The 27,934-nt window shown below is 40.2% G+C and overlaps 1 protein-coding gene across 1 annotated transcript in view; it reads right to left on the bottom strand.

Moving 5' to 3' along the window:
* Nucleotides 1–27,934, bottom strand: part of CLVS1 (clavesin 1) — a 185,620-nt gene that overhangs the window by 22,699 nt on the left and 134,987 nt on the right. Inside the window, exons 4-5 of the mRNA XM_045560963.1 lie at nucleotides 12,606–12,716; nucleotides 8,971–9,206 (exon numbers count right to left, since the gene is read on the bottom strand). Of these exons, the coding sequence (XP_045416919.1) occupies nucleotides 8,971–9,206; nucleotides 12,606–12,716 (347 nt within the window). The remainder of the gene's footprint in view (nucleotides 1–8,970; nucleotides 9,207–12,605; nucleotides 12,717–27,934) is intronic.

Below are 27,934 nucleotides of genomic sequence, written 5' to 3' on the forward strand. Positions count from 1 at the left end.
TCACTCTGGCTCTCCTTTTCCTCAAACTGGCTCCATTTGACCTAAGTGGCTGCTGTGGCTGTGTCACACGCAGAGGCTGGCACCTCGCAAGGCGGAGGTACCGGGCTCCATTCAGCTGTGTTGCAGCACAAGGGAAGCCAAAATGTGCTTTTCTGCCCATGGTAATTTCTAGACTTCCAAGAAGGAGCCATGGCTCCCCTGTCATGAGGCTGGGGTTTCTCTTTTAGTGCTGAGACATGAATGCTTATTCGGTAAATTCATGAGCTGAATGAGGTTGAAATACCAGATAGTATATTTTTTAAAAAAATAATCCTTTTGCTTATATAATAGCAAGGATGCCAGACTGAGCCCGGACAGAAATGCTGATGATTCTGAGCACACCAGGAGGGCCTCCAGGAAACCATGAAGATGGGAATTGTCAGTCAGGGTTCAGCCTGCTTGGGTTTCCATGAACGTAAATCAGCTTCCTGGTTTTCCCTTTCAGTCACTGGAGCAGTGTGTTCCATACTCTAGTCTCTGGGAGACAAGTATAGGGTGAGATGTTAACAGCTGTTCCACCCAGAAAGAATCCTGGGATAAAATAGGTTTGGTAATGCAGCTCTTTTCCCTGTGGGACTTTTTAGGACCTTAGCTAGGATAACTAGAGGAAGAAAAATATTTTCTAAAATCTTGGTACCAGTGTAAAAAGGGCACATCTCTGCACCACACACTTATATTTTTAAACTAAAATATTAAATATGTGTGGAACATCTGCTGTGTACAAGACACCATGCTTTGGAAGAAGCAGTGCGATTGCAAAGAAAAAAATCCCCAGACTCAACGTTAGGGGGCTTGAACTTTTGTCCCAGCTGTTTCACAGAAGTAGCAATGGGGGAAAGGATGGAGCAGGTATTTTTACATTGTCGTTACTATTCCATAAAACTTTACAAAAACTTCCCATTTACCATCTATGAGACTAAAATTTAGATTAGCATTAAGTAACTTCGTTTTTATTAAAATTCAAGCTCTTAGAATAATTTTGTGAAGTAACACTGATTACATTGTGGCAGCATGAATTTGTGATTATTTAATCAATGCAATGTCCTCAGTAGCCAATATCTTTCGACACACACATACACACACACACACACACCACGTGGGGGATGACAGACGAGGTCCTTAGTGTTAGAAATTCTGATGACCCCTAGATGACCTCTAAGGACTCCCTCCAGATCTAAAATTATAAAAGCCCTTGATAATAAGGACAATGATAAAATGTATTTTATACAAAATTTTATGTAAAATGTTTGTCGAGAAAGTTTAGATTGCAAACAGAGGCCGTCTGCCGTGGTACAACAAAGAGAAACCTACGCAAGCTCAACAAAAGGATGGCCCAAGATCCATACGTCCTTTCCCTGACAGCCCTGGCAGGAGCCACCTGCCATCACTACATGGTGGGGACACACACCTCTGAACCGATCCACGCCTCTCCTCTAGGAGGCCATCCACCCCCTCCCTGTACTAATCCTGTGTAGTCCAGGATTGCACCCTGCCCTCCACCAGGGTGGCCACATGCCCTGTCCCTGGCCACGGTGAGGGGTCCACAGGCAGCACAAAGCCTGGCTCTTCAGGGTCCTACTTTTATTTTTGCCCAGAAATATCAGGAAAGATGCTCTTTATTTCCTAGACATCATCATGTCTGTTGTTTGTAGCTGCCATCAGGACAGATAAGATGAAAAGAAACCAATGAGAGAATGAAGTAAGGCATTTGAGAGCAACCTGTGATCTCTAACATGCTTCAAGAGCCCCAGCCATAACCTTCTGAGCGTCGCATGTCATGAGTACGGTTCCCCAGACTTCTATCTCTGGATGAATAATCTACATCCAGATGCCTTCAATTTAGGGGAATGACTCAGGTTTCTCAGTCTGAATCAAAATTACAAGATAAAATTTACATGAGGTTTACCACCAGTAATCTTTAAGAAATGATGTGTATATATGTATGTATATGTACATATATTTGAAAAGCTCTCCCAAAGTGGCTAATCATTCACCAGTACTTACTTCAAGATGGTGTTTCTGTGTGTGTGGACACGTGCCTTTATAATAGCATCTATAGCCATTTTAATTACTTTATCAGTCATAAAGGCTAGAACTAGAATGTAATTAATAAATATGGTCTAATAATGAAAAGAGATATCACAAAATCTACACAGATTAAAAAATCATGCACTTACTTCCTGAGGCAGAAATTTCAGGCCTGCACTCCTAAATACACCTGTAGCCGGCCTGCTGGTTCACAACTCTGCACCTGTGGTCCCCAAACCCCAGGCTGCAGAGCGGTACCAGTCTGTGGCCTGTTAGGAACCAGACTGCACAACAGGAAGTGAGTGATGGGTGAGCAAGAGGAGCTTCGTCTGTATTTACAGTCGCTCCCCATTGCTCACATCACTGAGCTCCGCCTCATGTCAGATCAAGAGTGGCATTGGATTCTCATAGGAGCATGAACCCTACTGTAAACTGTGCCTGCGAGGGATGTAGGTTGCAGCTCCTTATGAGAATCTAATGCCTGATGATCTGAGGTGGAGCTGAGGCAGTGATGCTAGTGCTGGGGAGCGGCTCCAAATACAGATTATCATTAGCAGAGAGGCCTGACTGCGCAACAAATGTAATGTGCTTGAATCATCCCCAAGCCATCCTCCCCACGCCTCCTCCTGTGGAAAAATTGTCTTCCATGAAACCGGTCCCTGGTGCCCAAAGGTAGGGGACTGCTGCTCTATGCCATTTCCTCTCCCTTCTTAGCTGGCAAGAGCCCCTTTTGTTTAGGCACTGCCACCCCCACTGTGAGAATCGGCAGTAGACTCCTGCCTGAGAAGGCTCCAGTTGTGCGGGATACAGTGGGGGAAACCTGGGTTCTCGTGGTCACCACTGAGCCGCTGGAATCACATTGCTGCAGCCGCCTGACTTTGAGACATCTCATATGAAATATAAATGTTCCTTATTGTTTAATGCAGCTCATTCGGGGCTTTCTCTTATTTGCAACAAAAATAATCATAACTAATACAAAACTAATTTACTGTTGTTTGTTGGAGAGTTTTAAATTTGGCTACCTACTGTCCAAACTTAAAACATATTCAAGCAGTGAATTAGGAGAAAACGGGATGCTACAGACACGTACTCCTAAGAACAGAAAGAACAGCTGATGGTGTGGGAGCAAGGAAATGGACTCCTAAAAAATAAAATAAGAAACGGTAATAAAAAGTTAAAAATACAAACTTAAGGTTATTTAGAATCAGAGCAGAGCATGCTTACCTCAACAGCTCACCAAGGCATCACTGTCTTAAAGAAAAAAACAACATTGAAATAATCTGTTTAGAAAAATTTTTATCTAAATCTATCTTGCTTTTTAAAAAGTTTCACTGCTTAAGGGTTGAGCTACAATTATCTGGAGATAAAATAGAGCTTGTTAGAACCACTTATCAGCTGAGAGTTTCAGGCTTCTCCGCTTTCACTCTGCATGTGCACCAGAAAGCATCGCTCAAGAGTACTTGGGAATGCGGTGGCCACTTGTGCTCAGAAGCCACATGATAAAAAGTGATCAGGTCCCAGGGACAGTCCACTTAACTCCAAATGCACCTGAGGCGTGTTGGGAACTATGCAGGGCCTAGGACAATAGGCGATGTGTACCCACTGGAAATTACAGCACTGCCCAGAAGACAGACCCTTGTCATCTGGCTTGGAATAAAGAAGCACTTTCTAACAACACCACCGTGCCACAGGGGACACACTGGCCCAGAAGCTGCCTGCCCTCTCTGGCCAGTGCAAGCTGAGGCTGGCTGACAGTCTGTGCTGGGGAATAGACCACTCTATCTGCTGGGAAACTGGAAAAAATGACCTATAAAATCTTCTTCAATTCTGTTTCCAAGTTTCCCACAGTGGGTTCTGAGGGGTCAAAAATATACAATGAATGACGGCTGCTCTGCTCCTGGCCAGTGAGGCGCCTGCCAGCAGACACACGCCAACAACAGGGCCAGTCCCTCCCGGCCAGGATCTCTGCCCACCCTGCTGTGGCCTGAAATCCCCAGGCAAGGGTCGAGAATATTGTCACAAAGGACAGAGGAGTGGACAGGATACCGTGGCGGCCTTGGTGGGGGAAATGAGAAGTGTACACAATTGCCAGCTTCTCCGGCCAGCTAGTCTTGCATTTTGGCTCCCGTAGCTAAAGGAAAGTACTTATCTTCCAAAGCCCGGGTTTGCCAAGCCTTCCTCTGTGGAGCTCCTCTGAGAATCGTCCTGGCCAAAGTGAGTGACGCTGCCTCAGAACAGTGTGGCAGGCTCCTCCTTTGTAGCAAGTCTCCTATTCTGTGTGGTAGTTATTTGTGCATGTTCTCTCCCTTACTAGGACGTAAATTCGTATCAGCAGGATCTGTGAGAGCCTTATTAAAGATGGGGGACAGGGGTGGAAATTGGCTCTTTCCCTCTGGGAGTTGACTATGACATGCTGATGGCTCAGATGATTGTTAGCATTTTTTAGCAATGAAGTGTTTTTAATTAAGGTATGTACATTTTTAGACATGCTGTTTTGCACTTAATAAACTACAGTGTAGTATAAACATAACTTTTATATGTGCTGGGAAACCAAAACATGCATGTGACTCACTTTATTGTGATATTTGCTTTATTGCAGTGGCTAGAAATGAGCCTGTAGTATCCCTGAGATGTGCCTATATTCTTCTAGCATAGACAGGAGTTTGCTGTGTCTACCATGTGTTGGACATTGAATTGGATTCTTGGGGAGGAGTAAGATGACTAAGAGTTAGACAAAGTATTTTCCCTCCAGAAATCACAATCTAATAGTGGAAGCTGTCACCCCTGTTGACCCTAAATATTAACTCGGAGGTGCAGCTTGGAGGTAGGACATGTCTGTTCACTAGAAAGAGATGTAATGCAGTGATTGGTCACCTGGAAAAAACTGGCAAATTCCTGTTTTACGCCACTTGACTTTGGAAGTTTAGATATCTATGAAGGTATGATGGCCTTATCTAAAATTCTCTAAAGATTAGTAGGAACAAGCACCCAAAGTGTCCCTGTCCCTGCCCATGGAGTGACTGGGGAGAGAGAGCAGAGGCTTCAAAGTGTGAGGAAGAGAAAGTAGCATGCTGTGTCTTATAGTGGGTACAAACACAGAGCTCTGAGCCAACTTGTCCACTTATATGCTGTGTGACCTTAGATGGTTGTTTAACCTCTCTGAGTCTCATTTTCATCATTTGTGAAATGGGAATACCAATAGTACATCTCTCATACAGTTATGGTGAGAATTAAGAGAGATAATTTAGGTAAAGAGCTCAGAACATGCCTGGAACATATCCAGTACTCAGTGGCATGACTCGTTGCCATTATTGTCATTGTGCTGTCATCTGGACTGAAAGTGGGTCAGAACTGGGGCCAGACAATACTATCAGTACCAGTAAGTTCAGTCCCTTCACTGGAGAGACGCAAGCCAACCTCTCAGCCACCATGACCAACACTTCCTAGAGAACACTGATTACTAACCTGGGCATAAATTTCCAGACTCCTCCAGCCCCAACACAAAGGGCCTCCCAGATACTTGCGTGCTATATTCACAACTGGACAGGGAGTGTGGAGACACTCGTCCTCGAGCTCTCCCTTGACTCAGAACATCAATAGACACCCAGGCACCCCAAGGAGACTTGAACGCTGATACTCTTCCTTTTCCATACCCCAATATCACCAGCATGGGGCCCATCTTCCTCTGCTTTGGCATTAGTTCTGACTGTCGTCTTTCCGTCTGAGAGCCTCCACATCAGCCTTCTGATGGCTTTTAATCTCTGCTGCACAAACCATTTCCCTGCTAACTCCAACATCCCTATACAACCCAGAACTTATTACGTCATTTCTCTGCTTGCTGATGTCTGGTGAGGAGATATAGATGAAAACAAAAATGACACAGTGTTTCCCCACCACAGGATTATCATTAGAATTAAAGTCTGGTAATAGCAAGTGTTTTTCCAGCATCTGGAGATTTTCACATGCAGCTGGTGAGAGTGTCAATTGGTATAGTCATTCTGGAGGACCTCTAGGCAGTGTGGACTGGAACTTACAATGCAAATACTTTTTGATCCAGCAATCACAGGTTTCTGAGTCTACCCAGAGGAACCTTCCTAGGAGAATGAAGAAGTCATGCCAAGGACATTTATTGATCCTTGTTTGAAATAGAGAAAAAAACTCAAAACCAGAATTGCCCACCAATGTAGAGATTGCTAAACTGTGGTATATCCACATTCTGAAATAGTATGCAGTATTAAAAATGTGAGATATGAAGGGCCTTCAAAAAGTACATGGAAAATGCTTGGAGTTTGAAATTTTTTTGTGTGCCAAATAAAGTCAGAAAAATTGTTATAATATGTCTGAACAGGATCTAGTTTGAAGCACTAAGAAGGATAAGACACCAGTTTTACAAAAGCCCCTGTCAGAGCAACGTGGATTCTGCTAAAGTCAAAGCAAGAACAAACATCAAATTTATGATGAAGGTTGGGTAGAAGAATGGTGAAATCATTGTTGCTGTATGAAACATTTATGGGAACAATACCCCAAAGATATCAGCAATTTATACCAATGGAAAACTTGTTTTGAGAAGAGATGAGACAATATTGAAGATGAAGGCTGTGGCAGCAGACCATCCACATCAATTTATGAAGAAAAAATTAATCTTGTTCATGCCTTAATTAAAGAAGACTGATGATTAACAGCACAAACAATAGCCAACACCACACACATCTCAAGTGGTTCCGCTTAAACAAATTTGACGGAAAAATTAAAGTTGAGCACACTTTTCACTGAATGGATACCAAAATCATCATGTCCAGATCAGCTGCACACAAGAGCAGAGCTTTCAACGGAAATTTTAAACAAGTGGTATCAAGATCCTGAAGTATTTCTCTAAGGAATTGTAACAGCAGATAAAACAAGGCTTTACCAGTACTATCCTGATGACAAAGCACAATCAAAGCAGTGACTACCAGGAGCTGGCATTGCTCCAGTCAAAGCAAAAGCAGACCAGTCAAGAGCACAGGTCAGGGCAATGGTTTGGGGGGATGCTCAAAGCATTTCCTTGTTAACTTTCTGGAAAGCCAAATAATGATAATATCTGCTTATTGTGGGAGTATTTTCAGAAAGTTAATTAAAGCTTTAGCAGGAAAATTCCCAGGAGAGCATCACCAGAGAGTCCTCCCTTACCATGACAATGCTCCTGCTCAATCCTCTCATCAAACAAGAGCAATTTTGTGAGAGTTTCAATGGGAAATCATCGGGCATCCACCTTACACTCCTGATTTGGCTCCTTCTGACTTCTTTCTTGTTTCCCAATGTTAAATAATCTTCAAAGAGCACCCATTTTTCTTCAGCCAATAATGTTAAAAAGACTGCATTGACATGGTTAAATTCCCAGGACTCAGTTCTCCAGGGATGGATGAAATGGCTTTTACAAAAGTGTCTTGAACTTGATGGAGCTTATGTTGAGAAATAAAGTTTATATTTTGTATTTTATGTTTTAATTACATATTTCCACAAACTTTTTGACATCCCCTTATATGTCTAGGCATACTGACATGGAAAGATGTGACATGCAATGTACTGTGGGCTGAAGTTTTGCCCTCCCAATCCCCAAATTCATATGCTGGAGGCCTAATCTCCATACCTCAGAATGTGACTATATTTGGTGACAGGATCTTTAAAGAGGTAATTAAGGTAAAATGAGGTCATGGTCCTATGGGTGGACCTTAATTCAATATGATTGGTGTCCCTATAAGAAGAGGAGATTAGGACACAGACAGACAGACAGAGGGAAGACCCTGGGAGAACACAGGGAGAAAATGGACATCTGCAAGCCAAGGAGAGAGGCCTCAGGAGAAACCAAATATGCCGACTCCTTGATCTTGGACTTCCAGCCTCCAGAACTGCGAGAAAACAAACTTTCTGCAGTTAAAACTACCCAGTCTGTGGTACTTTATCACAGCTCTAACAAACTATTGCACAATATTAGATGTTTTTTATGTGAGGAAAACAGAATGGAAGGATCCACCCTGGCCTAATAAGAATGGCCATTACTGGAGAGGGACCAGGTTAGGGATGGTAGTCAAAGAGGATTTTTGCCTTAAAAACAAGGTTTAATTTTTATAATGAGAAAATACTCATATGTTATTTGTACATCAATTTATAAAAAAATCAATCCTATTCCTTGGCGTTCCATTGAATACATACTCAGTGGCCTTCACCACCTGGATTGACCTGTCTTTGGAGCTTTATTCCATGCTGACTGCCACCCCCATGCCCTGGCCCACCTGCTCGCCACACCAGACCATCCTGTCACTCTATGCCTCCATGCCTTGGTCTCTGCCCTCTGTTGGAATGCTGTTTCTCTTTTTTAAGTCTGGGTTGCTGATCTTTCTCCTTCAAAGCTCAGACCAAATGCCACCTGCTATTTTATAAATACATTGCCAAAGTCTAACTTGGAAGATTTTCCCGAGGCACACTTCTCCGCTCTTTTCATGACTGATTCATATTTGTACCTCTGGTCCCTAATCAGTGCTACAGGCTTGTAAATGCTCAATAAATGGTTCCAAATGAATGAATTATAGGAATATTTTCTAGCAGGTTGCTTTTCCATCTAGTGTATCTTAAAGGTCCAACATTTTATTATGTATGTATTAACAAACTCCCTAGAGACCATGGCTGTAATCAAGACATGAGCCAGGTCTAATTGTTCCTTTAACACAATGGGGAAAACTATATTTCTGGGCCAGCCAAGCCCCATTTGCTTTCAGTTCTAGTCAAATCAGCTGAAAATGCATTGTAATTTATTTTATTCAAGTTCTGTGCCCATAAATGTCTTCGACTACTTAACCCACAATAGGCCCAAATCAAAAATCACATGGACCTCTGACTGGGAGGCTCTGATAACCCAGGCCTTACCTTTTCATTGGCTTGGGTGAGCATTCTCTCTCCAGATTGGAGGATGTATGTTTCACATGCATTGCATTATAGGAGGTGTGAGTATAGTCATTTTCATCACTGTAGTCAGGACCAAGTAACGTCCGGGCCCAAGTTCCCATGTCATAGGGAGGAAGGGTTCCTCCAAACTCAGAGGGCAAAAATTCAGGGTGTATTAGCTGGTGAAGGCTGTTTAAATTGTTTCCATGCAGGAAAATCTGTAAAGAAAAAAATTATTAGCAATAAAAAATGCAAAACATATGACCAAGTATTTAATCTAATACGCAATTTAGCAATGACAAATTGGATGCACTGCTGGTGATCATAGTGTTTAAAGAGGCATGCATTTTGTGACTGTAGCTTAGCCTTCATAAAATGTTAATTTATTGCTCAGAAAAGGGGCTAAGTTAATAGTCATTAAAAATGAAGTTTATGAACAGATTGAGTATTATTTGGCCATGGGCCAAATTTACACATACAGTCATCTCCTAATTATCCCTGCTGATGAAAGGACCAATAACGCAGACCATCTGAAACCCCAGCCATGCCTGCATCCCAGACTGCTCCATTCCCCAACCTGTGTGCTCTGGCCGGATTGTCCCACCCTTCTCAGGCCTGGGCCAAGTTGTGGCTTCTTCCCAAATCTGTCCTCGTGATACCTGCCCATTCTAGTTCTCCCCACCCACCCTGCATTAACTCTTTGGTATCTGCTGATGTTTAAGTCTTGCTTCCCCAAGGAAGAGATATCTAGGGAAAGAGATGGTGTCTTCTCACTTTTTAAAAACTCTCCTTAGCACCCAGGGTGATGTGGTTCAAGGTAGAAGCTTAATCCATTCTTACTCAGTGGAGTTGAAAACCATGACCTGAGAATTTGTTGCAGGATATTTTTGCAGCAATTTTCCATTTTTTTGTCTGCACTGGGCATGAACGCCCAAACACGTCTGCATCTTCTGAGCATATCATAGATAATGATGGAAGCTGGTCAAACAGGGGAGAAATCCCTCCTTCTACTGCAGTTATTTTCAGACAAATACACAAAGTGGATATGCCACAAGTTGATAATTAGCATTGACTGACTGCAATTTAGAAATTGGCTCTGAAAGATGCTTTAAAGTGCATTTGAGTAATGACATCAGTTCTCGCACATCTTTATGTTGCAGGCATGAAGTAATTATGTGTAACACATAAGCTGCACCCAAGTAGAGGACCATCGATTATACACACATGCATGCACACACGTATACACACATACCACAGTCAACCATGATGACACATAAATGTGATTCTAAAAATACTTAAATATAGGACCTTAGTAATAAACACTTGCTACCTTGTTCTATTGTATTGATTTTAACTTATGATAGAATGACATTATTTAAAGATAAAAGGAACAAGAAGAGCTGATTCTTCACAAGACTGCTGGAGTACTACAGAAAACAATGTACATTTTCTGATGGTTGGAGTTGGGTATGACTGAATTTTAGTAAGAATTATATCTTTTAAGGAAATTCACTTTTTCTGGCTTTTACAAAACTTCTCAGAGGGTGCTGTCATATTTGAACACACTGGAGCTAAATACCAACCCTGGTGTTTATATAAAACATTCGTACCCAACCAACACATCTCATTGTTGAAGGACAAAGAGTGCTGTTGAGGCTGGCCCTCCCTCCAGGGGGTCTCATGGGGTAGAGGAACACAAAAGCAGGAGGCTGGACCCTCCACCTGTCAGATTCTGTCCTGTACCCAGAGCTCCAGAAATTCCCTCGTATGGCCTGGCAGCAAGTGTCCCTTGTGGGAGGAATTCCCACTGGCTCTGTTCTGAGTAGAAAAATAAGCCGTTGGAAAGCCTGAAGCCATATTGAGAACAGTCTAGAACATTTCTGTCCTTAGCACTGTCCTGAGCCCTAGATGAATTGCAAAGTGTCTTAGAATGTCTCTGCCGTCTAACACTGGTGAGTTCTAACTCCTAGTTCCACACTTGTTTGGGGACAAGGGAGCTATGCCTTCCATACCCTACTGCAGTGTTCCCTAGGACTGGAAGCACGTGAGGTCTAGGAGTTAGGAACCTTGAAGGGCATGTGTGTGTGGGAGGTCCCTCACATCATCAGTCCCCCCTGGATACTCGGAGCTCATCCCTAGTGTCAGGTCCACTGGGTGTCAGGGCATATGCAAGGTGCTGTAAGAATGATCCTGGCCAGGAGGTAGGTGAAATCAGAAAGCCTAAAAGATAAGACTGTCTCTTTATTCACAGTAGTCAAGATATGGATGCAACATAAGTGCCCATCAACAGATGAATGGATAAAGAAAACGTGGGGTATACACACAATGGAATACTATTCAGCCTTAAAGAAAAATGAAATTCTATCATTTTTGACAACATGGATGAACTTGAAGAACATTATGTTAAGCAAAATAAGCCAGACACAGAAAAACAAATAGTGCATGACCCCACTTATATGTGTAATCTAAATGAGTTGAATTCATAGAGAGAAGAAGGGTGGTTGCCAGGGCATGGGGAGAGGGGGAAATGTAGAGATGTTGGTCAAAGGGTACAAAGTTTCGGTTATGAGGGATGAATAGATTCTGCAGATCTAATGTACAGCATGGTGACTATGGTTAATAACACTGTATTGTTTACTTGAAATTTGCTGAGAGTAGATCCTAAGTGTTCTTACCACACACACACACAAACGCGCGAATCATAACCGTGAGGTGATGGATGTGTTCATTAGCCTGATTGTGATAATCGTCTCATGATGCGTATGTATATAAAACATTACATTGTATACCTTAAGTATATGCAATTTTTATTTGTCAAATATACCCTAGTAATGTTGAGGGAAAAAAGAAAAGGGAACTAAATGATAAAAGGAAATCAAAGTCACTAAGTCTCTACTACATGAGTGGCATCATGCTACATGCTGTTGTACACTGTCTCATTAAAGTACCCCAACAACTCTGTGATGTGGGTGTCAGTTTACTCATTTTATAAACGAGGACATTGAGATTCAGAGTGGTTAAGGAATGTCCAGTTACTCAGCTAGTTAGAATGCCATGAAAAAGTCCAACTCTGATGGATGGAAGAGGCTGGCTTCTCAAACGCTATCAAATGATGTAATGAAGATTTGAAAAGCCATCTTCATAAGAGCGTTATTATTTCCAATGAAGAATGCTTTCCCAGCCTTACAGGTGATGGAGCTAGTGGTTATTCCCCAAAAGCCATGGGATAGAAAAAAATTATAAACATTCTTTATAGCAATAATACACTTGCAGGACAAAATGCTAGCTATTAAAATATTCCATGAATAGGAGGCAGCTGGACCCAGTATTTCCCATAAGCATTTACAGTAAAATGGGCAGCTGGTACTTGCATGCCTTCAAAGTTTCCTTCAGTTTGTCACTGGGACTCTGCAAATAACCCAGTTCTACTGAATTATTGATTAAATCCAGGCCATTTGCAAACTCCAGCTGAGGCTCAGGGGCTGCAGAAAAACCACAGTGAAAGATAAGGGGTGAGAGAGAGAGAGAGAGGAAGAAAGAGAGAGAGAGAGGAGAGCACCATAATTGTCCCAGGCATTCCCCATTTGGAATTTACATGATGAGTTTGTTTTCATTACCCGTTTCCTGGTCTTATCTTTAAGGAATGGCTTGATAAGCGTGTACAGGGCATGAATGTACCAGGGCTGGTTGACAAAGTGGACTCCTCCAAAGCGTGCAGGAAAGCTGTCCTGGGGTGGAAAGAGAGAAATGCACAGCAATTAGTAAGCACTGCAGATTAGGCTGGACCAGCACGAGCAAAACCTCAAAGAACAACCTGTTTCTTCTGGCTGGTAGAAGCTCTTGCTTCATGGTAGGGAAAGGAAGAAAACCTACCTCCAAGCTGTTAAGGTTTTGATATTCTCTTTGCCTCCCTTTGATGCCACAACTTAAAAATTGTGCACAGGTGCCAGGTCTGTCTTTTACAAATCACAACTGTGTGACTTCCTACATGGCTCAAAAGCATGGGCAGCTGGACAGTGGGGGGAGTCTGAATTCTTCGTTGCATTGGGTAAACAAGGCTGCAGTTCCCACAGGCCCTGAGCACAAGATCTCTCTCTCTACCCCCATTTCCACTCTCCCCCTTCCACCCTCTCCCCCGGCATTATCATGATAATAGTGGAACTTTCTGGGTGAGTGAGCGCTAGCTGTGTAGGAAGTGGTTGCAAAAGGATTTCAAAGGATCTTAGGAGATAGGGCTCTGTGGAATCAACCAAGGTCTAATAATGTTTGCCCACAGCTTTTTCATAGACTGTAGTATTAATACTCTCTCCTACTTCCCTGGGGGCACACAGTAGGTCCCAGGGGAAAAAATACTTGTTGATTGATGGTCTAGTCGATCTCCTTAATTGAGGGAGCAGGAACTTCCTTTGCTGCAGATCAATACATTTTGTAAATATCAGGAAGTAAGAGCATCTTAAAAAAAATGGTTCCAATTTTAGAATCCAGATGAGGGCATTAGAATCCATATCAGCTTAATTTTTAGATGCTGGGAAGATATCTCAGTGCTAATTAGACCTAAAGAACAAGGGACCTTGGCCAGAAAGTCTGAGCTAGTCCCACAGGACCAGGTCCTGGGATCTCCTCATGAATGGCTTCAGCAGATTAGGTTCATCATTGTTAATGGAATTAAAAGAGAAGGAACATCCAAAGACTGTTTGAATTGCCAAGTTCACTGTCAATCAATTTCATTGCAACAAACATCTTTGTAAAATGTTAGCAGGATCAGATGTAAGTGGAGGGAGTCAGGCTGTCTGAGCCAGCAGTTCAGGGAGCTAGCTGCTCCCTGCGGGTGTATGAAACGCCTTACCTGGGTCTTTTTTAGTAACAAGGAAAGAGGGTTATTAACTTTTTTCAGAACCCTTTGAGTCTATAGGATCCCTAGGCATCTTCCACGCTGAGACCTAGTTTCCAACGTAAGTACATGGAACTGCGCTTAAGGGTTGACATTAGAAAAACTTAAAATAATTTTTGCCTCTATCTAGACATTTTACAGGGTAGAAGGGAATTAAATATTTTGAAGGCTAAATGGGACAATTTATTTTTTGTTGTGTTTCTTTTATTTTTAAAAACTTAATGGAACCACCAAGTACAGGGGTAGATAAATTATTTATACTAATTTGTACATTTGTCATGATCTCTCACTACTCTAAATCTAATTTTAGAAATGTGAAAGCTCTTAATAAGGTTATCTTTTTCTTTTAAGTGTAGTTCAGGATCTAAAAGTTCTTTGATTCCTTAAAAAAAAAAAGAAAAAAGACTGTTCCCCAGAGTTTTTTCTATGGAGTAAGTGCTATGCACTAGCTTCTTTCTTTTGGGGCCCTTTTAACACCTTATTCAGAAGTATAATTCATTATCTCAAGCACTAAATGTGGGCTCTGAGGGGCTGTAGAAAAGGAACAAGAGTAAAGGCTTTATTTATAAAACCAAGGCTTCACTATCATTTTAGTAGGACCAATGAGAGGGTCCTAATTATTTCTATAGATGTCTATCACATTATACATTTCTAGGTTCATAGAGTGGAATAAAACTCTAAACAATACTTGAGAGACAATACGCAGAAACCATGAAATATTAACCTTTTGAAAATATCTAGAGACTCTGAGTTTTTGTTTATAAAACTGCAATCATCAAAGACATCAAAAATTGTCTTCCAATTGTGTCAGGGGAGGTTGAAAGAAGAAATTATAGAGCTGAGCCCCTGTCATTTCTCCCTAGGCTGGCCCTGGCTAATGAGTCTGCCAGATCGAAGATGTGGGCTTTTCTCGCTCTCATTCAAGTCAGCAAGTGAATATATGCAGATAAAGACGTGTAACCCTGTTTCTTGGAGTTCTGGGCTTGCACCAGAGTACAAACAGAATCACTTTTCTTCATGTTCCTTCTATAAAATTCAAATGAAAGGCCCTCCTGTCTAATACAGGCAACATGCAAGTGTTCTGATTATCCCCAAATAGGTCTGGCCATGTCATTAACAATAGTGTGTGTGTGTGTTGTGCAGAGGGGAAAGTGAGGGAGGGGAAAATTAGCAAACACAACCCTCTTATGGTCAACGCGTTATTGCTGGTTGCCTTTGCCTGATCACATTAGCTAACTGCAGAAAAGAGGAAGTTGTCAGTCACACAGAAGTCTCCCAGGACCCTAAGGGCATCCACTATGCTCTGAGAGGTACATTTTTAAGGGGCTGGAACAGACCTATCTCAAGATGGTAGGCCTTGATTCCATGACAGTGGAACACCTTGTCTCTCAGAGTTCTTGGAGACTAGAGAGTATGTACCAAGACATATCCTAAGTTCGAGAAAACAGTATTAATTCTGTACATTTCATACATTTATCAATAAAAATATAACATCTTTTCAAATTATAAACATATTTAAATCATAAAATGTGTCTGCTTCCCCAATTTTAAAATAATTGTTTCTTTACTACAACAGTAATACACAGTCTAGAAAACTCAAAAATGAATAAAAACATTATTTTAGGGCCGGGCGTGGTGGCTCACGCCTGTAATCCTAGCCCTCTGGGAGGCCGAGGTGGGTGGATCGCTTGAGGTCAGGAGTTCGAGACCAGCCTGAGCGAGACCCCATCTCTACTAAAAATAGAAATAAAAAAATTATCTGGACAACTAAAAATATATATAGAAAAAATTAGCCGGGCATGGTGGCGCATGCCTGTAGTCCCAGCTACTCGGGAGGCTGAGGAAGTAGGATCGCTTATGCCCAGGAGTTTGAGGTTGCTGTGAGCTAGGCTGATGCCACGGCACTCACTCTAGCCCGGGCAACAACGTGAGACTCTGTCTCAAAGAAAAAAAAAAACAAAACATTATTTTAAAAATTAGAAAATAAATACAAGAACATTTAAGAAAAGAAAAATCACCTATAACCCCACTGCTAAAGACACACTCTTACTATTTCCTATCTTTCAGGATGGGTTACATTTGTTATAGTAAACAGCCCTTGCTTTTTTTATCATTTAAAATGATAAAGATTGATTCCTTGCACACACTAAATGTCTTGTTTGATTTTCATCCTTCCTGATTGATTTTTTGCTCCCACTGATGTCCTGCTCTCCGCCAGGAGTGCAGCCTCCCCCATCTGGAGGGTCCTGCCACAGCCCAGGGAAACTACGTGGAAAAATCATACCTTAGGTCTTAATGTTGGTCCCCAAAGTGACATGCCTCGTCTGTCACATTTTACAGGTCAAACACATGCCTGATTTGTAGGGGCTCAGGAAGTAAAATTCTACCATGTGCCCAGTAAGAGGACCAAAAGTATTGATGAATAGCACTCAGGGTTACCCAACTTTGCTAACCTATCACTTCTCTTCCCTTCTATCCTTTCTAAATGGACCATTTTTAAAAACTTAGACTTAATAACTATTCATTGATAAGAGTCAATACGTCTGACTTAATGTATTGAATAATACAAATATAGAGTTTACAGAATAGAGTGGAAAACCAAAAACAACAGTTATTTAATCATATATTTAGTGTCTTTAACTTTTCTCTAAACCATTAGTTCATGCCTTGAACCTCTTCAATTCAGACGTGTTTATGAGTGTCCACTACATGACAAACACTGTATTTGCCAAGAAATACCACGGACCAGGATGCTCTGTGGTTTTGACCCTCCTCCTGCCTTCTCTAACCTGAGCTCTAACCATGCCCTATGTGGCTGAGGTCAGCAGCTTTCATTTTGTGGTGATCTCAATGTAAAGTTGTGACCTCTCAAAGAATAAAGACCTTAAACTTCGATACGCAGATTTTTTTTGCATTTTCAATAACTTACTAGTTGATTCATACTGCCATTTAATTCACAGTTTCAAACTCCACAGCACAGAAAGCGTTGTGGTTAGCTTACTCTCAGTTGTATGAGATAAAGTGACGTTTGGTGTAGCCCACCTTTACTCAATTTTTAGACTTCTTATTTAAGGTTGCTTCATTCTTGTCTTCTGATTTTGTATGTTTTTAAATTCAAAGCACATCACTCTCTCCAGAGAGTCTATGAGATTAGACCAGGAGGCCATTGTTCAGCAATAAGGTGCTCCCTTGAGGGGCCTCACAAATACTCTTTTGCTCTAATGATGGAGTTCTGCATGTACAGTAGCAACTGAAGGTCCCTGTAATGTACTTCAAGATCTTATAATAAAATATTATTATGAAGTTTCTGTCTCCACAAAGATGTAGTAGACACACCTCTCCCTATTTCTTTGGCTATGCACAGCTAAGCCTTGAATATTGTGTATAAAATAAACATAAAAAAGACTTTGAAGGTGGAGAGAAGACAGAAAAGCCAGGGACTTTGGGACCCAAGGAAGGACATGGTAGAGAGTTCCCTGGGTTTCATTTTTTTTGTTCCATATATACCAGATTTGGGGCAGAGGAAGGCAGTACCCTGGAAACACCAACTGGTGTAGAAAAAAATTTTTAAAAAACCTCCCAAAAGGCTACCCTTTAATCAAATGACCTGTTAAGGGTCAACCTAAGTTAGAAATATTTAAGACAATTATATTGTAAATTAGGGGGTGGGTGGAAGGTATGCAAAGGGAGGTAAGGTTTCTATACTTCACTTGAACTGATAAAATGTCAACATGAAAAGAGTGGGATAAGTTATGAATGTATAATGTAATACCTAGGGTAATCACTAAAACACTATACAAGTAGATATACTTAATAACACTATAGATAAAATCAAAATAGAACACTGAAAAGAAGTGTAAATATAAGTAATCCAGAGGAAGCCAGGAAAGAGAAACCAGAGAAATGCAAAATGGAGAAAACAGATAGAAAGGAAAGAAATAAAATGGCATATGTAAGCTTAACATATCAATAATTAATTTGAACGTAAACAGTCTAAATACACCAATTAAAAAATAGAGATTGGCAGAGTAAATTAGAAAACATCATCCACTATATATGCTGTCTACAATAAATTTGTTTCAAATATAACTATATAGGCTGTACCATATATGAAGCAAAAGCTAATAGAACAGAAAGGAGAAATAGACAAGTACACAATTATTGTTGGAGACTTCAATATCACTCTCTCAACAACTGGTAGACTTTTAGACAGAAAATCAGCCAGGATATAGAATAACTCAAAAACACTATTAATCAGCAGAGTTCAATTGAAATTTATAAAATACTCTGCCCGACAGCAGAATACACTTTTTTTCAAGTGCCCATAGAACATACACTAAGACAGACCATACCTAAGCCATAAAATAAACCTCAACAAATTTTTTAAAAAAATGAAATAATACATTATTTTCTCTGTTCACAATGGAACCAAAATAAAAATCAAAAACAGAAAGATAACAGGAAAATCTCCAAACACTTGGAAACTAAACCACATAATTCTAAATAACCCAGAGATGAATCAAATGAGAAGTCTTGAGAGAAATTAAAAAAAAAATACATGGAACTGAATAGAAATGTAAATAGGATACTACGATTTGAATGCTTGCGCCCTTTGAAACTCATGTTGAAACTTAATCTCCAACATGGCAGTATTGAGAGGCGGGGTCTTTAAGAGGTTATTGGGTCATAAGATCTCTGCCTTCAGGAATAGATTTATCTATTCATGGATTAATGGGTTAATAGATTGATAAGTTATCATGGGAGTGGGACTGGTGGCTTTATAATAAGAGGAAGAGAAACCTGAACTAGCACACCTAGCCCCCTTGACATGTGACGCCTGCACCTCAGGACTCTGAAGAAACAAAAACGGTACCAAAAAAAAAAAAATTACATAGCAATATCATTCATGAATGCATAGGCAAAAGTGCCTAACAAAATACTAGCAAATAGAATTCAACAATATTTAAAAGGAATTATAGGCTATGATCGAGTGGGCTTTATTCCAGAGATGCAAGGTTGGTTTTATATTTTAAAAATCAATGAATGTAATTGTTTTAATCACATTTTCTAGTTTTTGTTTTTGATGCTTTAACATCTGGGGTCTTCTTGGTGGGGAAGGGGCTGTCCTACCTAGGGTTAGTTGATTCTTAGAGATAACAAAGGACTGGCCTGGCCACGCTCCTTTCACATGCAAACTGACCAGTCTAGCACCTCTACCCCCAACAACCTCCTTTGGGCATTTACACTCTAGGCCAAAGATTCCCCTGTCCTAATCACCCCAGGGCCGGGTACCCTATGCCTAGTTTACTGAAATTATTCAAAGTAGCCCATCCTAAACCTGTTTAGCCCCCTTTCCCTGCTTTGCCCATTTCTTCCCATGAAAACCACAATAAAGGCTCTTGTCCAAGTTCTCGCCTCACTCTCTCTGTCTCCTGACTAATCTCAGGAGTTCTTCAAGTGGCCCCTCTGAGGCATGGCATGCTTCCTGCTCCTAGGGATCTGTGAGTATAACAAACTTCTTTCACGGCAGTTATTTCCATGTCTGCATGTCTTATCATACCTGATTAGAAAAAATCCCCTAACAACAGTCATTTATCATATTAACAGTATTAATAATATTAACAATAGTAATTCATCATATTAACAGGTCAAATAAGAAAAATTGCATGATCATATCAACTGATGGAGAAAAAAGCATTTGACAAAATTCAGTTCCTATATATGATTTTAAAAAAACTTTCAGAAAAATAGAAATTGAGATTAAACTTTCTCAACTTGATATAAAAATATCTGCCAAAAATCTACATCTAATGTTATAGTTTATGATACTTTTCGCTAAGATCAGAAACAAGGCAAGTGTATCTGCTCTCATCACTCTTATTTAACACAATGCTGGAAGCTTCAGCCATAGCAATATGCCCAGAAAAGGAGCTAAAATGCCTACAGATTTAAAGGGAAGAAATAAAGCTGTCTCTATTTGCAGATAATGTGATTGTCTATATAGAAAATCCCAAGGAATCTACAAAAAACCTTCCTGAAAGTAATCAATGAGCTTACCAATGTTGCAAGATACAAGATAAACACACAAAAATCAATTGTATTTCTTTATACTAACAACAAACATGGAGAAATCAAAATTAAAAATACATTATCATTTACAGTTGCTCAAAATGTTAAATACTTAAGTGTAAATCTAACAAAACACATTCAGAATTTATATGCTGAAAATTACACACTGCTGATGAAAGAAATCAAAAAAGATCTAAATAAATGGATAGACATATTATGTTTGTGGATTACAAGACAACACATTCCCCTCAAATTGATAGACAGGTTTAATGCAATATCTGACAAAATGTAAGTAATATGTTTTTGCAGATATTGACAGAATTATTCTAAAATTTATATGTAAAGGTATAGGCCCTAGAATAGCTAAAACAATTTTGAAAAAGGATAAAGTGGAAGGCATAATTCTACTAAATTTCAAGGCTTATTATATAGTTATAATAATCAAGATTGTGTGGTATTGGTGGAGGGAAAGATGCATATATGAAGGGAATAGAAAAGAGAACCCAGAAATAGAGCATCTTCAGGATCTAGAGCTAAGCCAAGAATTCTTAGATTTGACTCCAAAAGTATGACCTATACAACAAACAAAAAACAATAAATTGATACTGTAAAAATTAAAAAGTTTTACTCTGTGAAAGTTCATGTGAATTGGATGAAAAGAGAAACTACAGACTGAGAGAAAATATTTGCAAACTACATACCCAACAAAGGACTAGTATCTAGAATATATGATGAGTTCTCAAACATGACAGCATGAAAACAAGCAATCCTATTAGAATATGGGCAAAAGATATGAAGGGACATTTTACTGAAGAAAATATACAGATGTCAAATAAGCACATGAGAAGATGTGGAGAAACTGGATTACTCATATATTGATGGTGGGAATGTGATATGGTATAGCCACTCTGGAAGACAATTTGGTGGTTTTCTAAAAAACTAAACATACAAGTACCATATGACCTAGCATTTACACTTCTGAGCATTTATCTCAAAGAAATAAAAACTGAATATTCCCACAAAAACTGGTACACAGAAGTTCACAGCAGCTCTATTTATAATCACTAACAAATGGAAACTACCCACATGTCCTTCTTTCAACAAGTCAATGGTTAAATAAACTGGTGCATTGATACCACAGAATACTAGTCAACAATAAAAAGGAACAAGCTATTGATATATGTAGAATTCGGAGTTGGAAGGAGAATTTTGCTGAGTGAAAAAAGCAAATTCCACAAAGTTACTTACTGTATAATTCCATTTATGCGACATTCTTAAAACGACAAAATTATAGAAACAGAACAGATTAGCAGCTGCCAGGGGTTAAGGAGTGGGTAGGGCTGAGGGAAGTATATGGCTATGAAAGGTGCCATGAGCCATCCTTGTGGTGATGGAATGTCCTGTGTCTCGAAATACAAAAGAAGACTGGTCTTTTCTGTAATATAGGAATGTTAAAAAACAAACAAAACACACCATGGCAAATTACAAGGTACAAGATACATTTTGGGACATTCTGTCTAAGGGGCTCTTTATTTTCTTTGGGAGTCTTGGACAGTGTTAAGTGATTCTTGCAATCCATTAGAAGTGCACTTCATTTTTTAATGAGCACTTTGTTTGCACTTCATTTTCACACTGGCACTAGGCAAGCAGAGTCTTGTTTTGTGTTTGATCAGAATTTAGGAGCAACACAAGCCAGGCAAAAGTATTTCGTCTCTCTTTCTTTGACAATCAGATACAGATGTTACTGGTGGCAGTTGGTTCAGTTTCCTGCTAGATAATGAAGCACTTACTAGTTTTATTTTCTAAGATTTGTGATGCCTACAGGCTAACATACTTCATAACAGGGTTCAAAACACACCTGAACTAAAAAATCGCATTGCCTTGGGAAGTTTAGGGAGCTTCTTTCACATTGGCTGCCCTGTCTAACTCTCATCTGTCCTTGCCTCCTCCTCCTTCTCTTCTGTGAAAACCAGAACAGGACCACTCAGAATTGCAAATACAATCAACTCCCCCCATCTACTACGATTCCTCTGAAAAACATGAAGAAGAAAAGGGAGTGGCTGACACAGGAGTTGTCTTTTAAACCTTCTGCCTCTTTCCCCTTAGTCTAGGGGAAGATTATCCCCCAGGGTCTGGCAGATACACCCATTCATTCATATAACTGCTTGTATGTAGATCTGCAGGCAATGTAAGCACACAGCAAGAAGTTAGGCTTTATCTATTCAGTTCATTTTTGTCCTACCAATGACACTGATTTCTCACATCAAAGCAGGCAGAAAAAAACATTTTCAGCAGCATAAACCGGCTTCACTGATGTAAAAGAGCCTACTAAAAATGCTGTATTTTATGGTGATGGGTTTCTCTCATACCTCATGGCAGCCATTAGTGTGGAAGTCACATATCCACCCACCTATTTGCAAGAAAATGGAGAGCTCATGCTATAGCAGCTACATAGCAAATGCTTTTTTGTTACATCATAGCAAGCACGAGAGAGAAGAGAATGTGCTCATTAGGGAGGGAGCCGGGCAACTGCTCCGTATCATAACAGTCAACAGATTTTCTTAGAATAAAGGCTCCTAGAAGGCACTGTGACTTCTGAGAAGCTGTGCCAACCCAGTGTTCTCCTGAGGTTAGGAAGGACTTAGGTTTATTCTGCAGGTTCAGCTCGGGGCGCGCTGGAAGGTAAAAGTTTTCTCTACAGACCTTAGAACATTCTAACTCTTTGGCAATTTTCCTAACCATATTGAACAAAACTGGCCTTCTGCCAAGCTGGCCCAGATCAACACATATAGCACTAAATATTTCCTGTCTGCAACCTAAACAGTATCCCTTGACCACGTCTTTTATATTCAACTCTGTTCAGCACTTCAACAAGCAGTTACTGAGATCCTCTTATGAGTAAAATGCAGGTATATGCAAGACACATCCCTTGCCTTCAATCAGTTCATTGTCCAGTGGGAGAGACAGGGGAATGACAATGCTTTCTTTGAAGGAAAAACACAAGATTCAGGGTTTAGATTCTGTGATTTATGGTGTTCCTTAGGGCACAGCTAATCGATGGCTTAGATAACCAGAAGTGAGGATCAGGGGAAGGCTGCATGTCCTGCAGAGGCCGAATAAAATAGTTGTACATAAAAAAGAGTTAGCAAAAGATTTGGCGATGAAGAAGTAAATGTGACTATGCTTGACAAGCTTCAAGGATTGATCTGCCACCAGGCGTCCCCATATTTTACTCAGTCCCACTTTTTTCTAAGGTAAAGCTTATAGATGATCTCTATTTAAAAAAATAAATAAAAGAAGGGAGGGAGGAAAAGAAATAGATGAAAAATCATCTTGTCATGCATACCTGTCAAATTTCTGCCAAGGCAACAGATAATGTGACTACACATTTAAAGAATATCTTGATTACGTTGTTATCTGCCTCACTCCAGGTAGGAAATCCTTTAGTTTCAAGAAAACCAAGATAACCTCAATTGCTACTTTTACTTCCTACTTAATAGAGCTCCAAATAGGAGTACCACATCCTTTCCTGGCTCTGGCAATCCCATGGCTGGCCAGGGAAGATAACCAAGGAGGTGACTGCTACCAGGATTGTGAGGAGAGAAGGGGTGGAATACAGATCTCTCCAGCCTGGTCACTCTGAGTCAGCAGAGATGAGCTCGAGCAAGGAAAACTTAATTTGCTATAAAAATCACTTCCAGCTTCTCTAACCACAGTAACCTTAAAAGGGTTTATATCTGACTATTAAAGAACAAATACATTATGGTTAGTACACAATACTTCATCTTCATTCGAGTTTCCCTCAGGGGCCCTAAGTGGTTAATAGATGATTGTTGCTCATTATTTAAAAGCCAATTCATGGAGAAACCCAGATCGTTTGAATCACTGATTTGCAGAGTAAATCGATGCCAGAAGTGACAGTGTGCTTCATATGATGCAACTGCCAGTTAGTGCTTAAACTTGCAAAATCCTGGTGTCTCCTGGAGAAGGCAGCATGACAGAAGGAGCAGCCACATCATTCAAAGCAAACCTTTTTGGCAGATGTTAAACTTTTAACCACACAAGTATTTTTGGTCTGTAACCAAGTCTGCAATAAGCGTGGATAACAATATTTTAAAGTTTTAATAAGTATAATTTAAGAGAAAACATTAAAATCAATAAAGATAATTTAATAGCTAAGAATTGTTGGACACTTAGTATGCATCAGGAACTGTGCTAAGCACTTTCATATGTGTCATTTCATGTAACACTCACGGCAATATAATGTAGGTACCATTATTATGTTATCTATACTATCCCAGGTTTACAGATGAGAAAACATCGCCTTACTTAGAATGGTTAAACATTTGTCCAAGTACGCACATTAAGAGGGTGAGTAGAACTTGAATCCAGACCTGTCAGATCTTACAGTCCAAACTCTTATCTCCTCTACTAGATTGCTCTACTATTGGCTCATTTAAATTCTATAAATTGGTAAAATTTTGGACTGTTGACCATCTTCATGGGGGCTTTTAAGGATATGTATGGCTACTAATTCAGATAAAACAATGAACATTTCATAAACGTACATCTCAAATCCAAATTAAAAGTCCTATTCTTGTGTTAACTTCATGTACTTGACATGACTTTGACAAGAGGACCATGGTTTGAAGTGCTGTCATTTAAAGAGAGTTAAAGTTGTTATTATATTAGAACAGAATGAACAAGCATTCTTAATAAGCACTCTGGAAGTATTACGGATGAACGTGTATGTCTCCATGTTGGTGCTGCCTAACTGGGAAACAATGTACTTATTATGATACAGATATATTCATGTTAACATGGCCTTATTCTGCAGGAGATTTGAGTCAGCTGTGAATTTTCATATATTGAGTATATTTCATGCTCTAATCACTAAATATACACTGCTTTTCCATATCAAAAATTATCAATAACCATCTCCAAAATAAATAGTAGAGAGAATTCTATCAAGATGGGTCAGATAAAGTCTAAAATTCACTTGTAATGCTGTCCTTCCCCTTTGAATGAAGCTGGTGGAGTTTACCGACACTAGTTCCCTCTTCCCAGCAGCGGGGCTAGGCTGCATTTCCAGCCCCCTCACCTCCAGGGGAGACCGTGGGACCAAGCTCTGGAGAATGGAATGCAGGTGGAAGTAAGGTCCACCACTTTCAGACCCAGACATAAAATAGCTGTACATCTTTCACACCCTTATTCCTTCTCCATGTGATTGGAAGTGAAGGCTTCTGAGGCCCCAGAAGAAGGTAGAGCCCTGGAATGGAAGGATCCCCAACCTAGGAACCACTTGTCGGAGGAGAGCCATACCCAGGAGAGCTGCCTAACTGGGAACAGCAATAGAGGATTTTGTGAGAGTGAAAAATAAACTTTCATTCTGTTAGAAAAACCCAATTCAGCATAGCTTACCCTATCCTGATGAATTCAGACACTAACCACACAGGTTAGGGAATCTCTGGGCTGAGAAAGGGCTTGGGAAGGTAGGGGTGCAGAGAACCATATCCCAAGGTAAGGGGCTTGGGCATGCTGAGCATTTTTGAATTTAAGGAAATTGGAAGACCTTAGAAGTTGCCTCAGAACCAAGGGCTCTAACCTCTTGTTTCTGTCCCCCAAGGGCAGGAAGGGGGCTCTATTTGGAAGTTCCCTTATCTGATTGAGAAAAATTTCTTTCAAAATAAATGCAATTGTCTTAAGACTCCCTCCCTAGGAATCTCATCAAATAACCAGGGAAGATTAACCACTGGAGAAGAGAAGAGAAGAGACTAAAAGTTGTCACTTTTCCCAGATAGACTTTTCATCTATTCTTCTGATGGCACCAAGCGGTTACCTAAAAGATATTATTTGCCTATTAAGCAACCTTGTGCACAGTACAGTTCATACCTTACCTTCCTGTGACTTATTGGTCCCATTCAGCTTCCAAAGAGAATCACTTACAAACTATTGTCGGCTCTTTGGCCTCATTCCTTTCCCCTGGATATTGTTTATTACTATCAAAATTGCCTACATTTCTCCCATCTTCCTCCCCTGTATGAAGAAGGTGTTTAAACCTCAGCTATCTGGCCCTTCTTTGAGTCCCATATTTTCTGTGGCTCCTGTGCTTATACATTTTAATAAACTTGTATGCCTATTCTCCTGTTAGTCTATTGTCAGCTCATTCCAACCAACCTTCAGAGAGGGCAGGAGGGAGTCTTTCCCTCCACCCCTACAGAAGATATCAGCTTGTAGATGATATTTAAAGTGTAAGTTGAGTGAGGTCTCCCAGGAAGTGAATGGAGGTAGAGAAGAGAGGGATCCCAGGACTGAGCCCTCAGCGTCGCCAGCGTTTCAAGGGCTTACCTATGAGACAAATCCAGGACAGATGTCTGAGGGGTGGGGAGTCAGGAAGGAATAAAGGTGGTGTCCCAGAGGCCCAGGGAAAGGTGCATTTTCAGAGTATCTCAGGATTTTCACAATTGACAGAGTGGTCAATGCTGTCAAATGCACCCAAGAGGCTGAATAAGATGAGGGCTGAAAAGTGTCCTTTGGTTAACGTGAAGGTCATTGACATTGACAAGAGCAGTTGCAGTGATGTGGTTGGAAAAAAAGAATGTGCCAAAGAGAGAATATGAGAGTGAGTGCAGATTAATATGTTGAGGAGGGGCTTTTGCAGTGAAAGGGAAGGCAGTTAACTCAAGAAGCATGTGGAATCCAGGGAGATATGTGTTGTGTTGTGTTTTGTTTTGTTTTAAGATGAGATACATTGCAGTGCATTTGTAAGCCGGTGGGAATGATCCAGTAGAGAGTAAATAATTGATTACACAAATGAGAGGGCTATTTTTGCAAGGATAAGGACCTTGAGTAAGGAAGTGGAAATACACCTCCGTACAAGCTATTTTGTATGTTATTTAAATTATGAGATGGTGTTTGAAAAAGCAGGCCGCAAAATGTACTTATAAGATTATACACTTGTGTTAACATTAGGTAAAATATATTTAAAACCTAGAAAATATACACTACAATATGAATAGTGTTTATCTCTGGGTATTACAAATAGGGTGATTCCCCTAGCCCTTATTCTTTTTTTCCTATATTCTATATTATTTTTACAATGAACAATTGTTATAAAATTTTCTGCCTTTATTTTATATTTCTAAGAACTCTGTGTGTATAAGATAGTAGTCCTCAGCCATTTCCCAGCATCACGGTGGGGTTCAAATGAGAAACGGTACGTTAGTGCATCGTAAAGTACCACACATGTGTGAAGCACTTTTCTTTCTATCACTATCATTTCACTATTAGCTAATGTGCTGCCCCTTTCAAGCAACCTAAATCTTGAGACCATTAAAATGAGCTTAATGGAAGAAACGAGCCCTAGAAACTGACTACCTTATAATAAAATTTCAAATGTTTATGGAATTTAATTGAATTGTGCCAAAGAATGAAAATACACTCTAAGGAGATTTTTATTTATTTTTTATTATTGATATTTTTTGTTTCAGCATATTATGGGGATACAAATGTTTATGTTACATATATTGCCTTTGCCCTGCCCAAGTCAGAGTTACAAGCATGTCCATCCCTGAGACAGTACACACTGCACCCATTAGGTGTGAATATACCCATTCCCTCCTCCCTCTCCCAACTGCCTGGCACCCAATGAATGTTACTGCTATATGTGCACTTAAGTGTTGATCAATAAATACCAATTTGATGGCATACACATGTGGTACTTGTTTTTCCATTCTTGTGATACTTCACTTAGGAGAATGGGCTCCAGCTCTACAAGGATAATACAAGAGGTGCTAGATCACCATTGTTTTTTGTGGCTGGGTAGAACTCCATGGTATACATATACCACATTTTATTAATCCACTCATGTATTGATGGGCACTTGGGTTGTTTCCACATCTTTGCAAGTGTGAATTGTGCTGCTATAAACATTCTAGTGCAGATGTCTTTTTTATAGAATGTCTTTTTTTCCTTTGGGTAGATGCT

The sequence above is a fragment of the Lemur catta genome, chromosome 9 (assembly GCF_020740605.2).
Source record: "Lemur catta isolate mLemCat1 chromosome 9, mLemCat1.pri, whole genome shotgun sequence".
NCBI classification, from domain to species: domain Eukaryota; kingdom Metazoa; phylum Chordata; class Mammalia; order Primates; family Lemuridae; genus Lemur; species Lemur catta.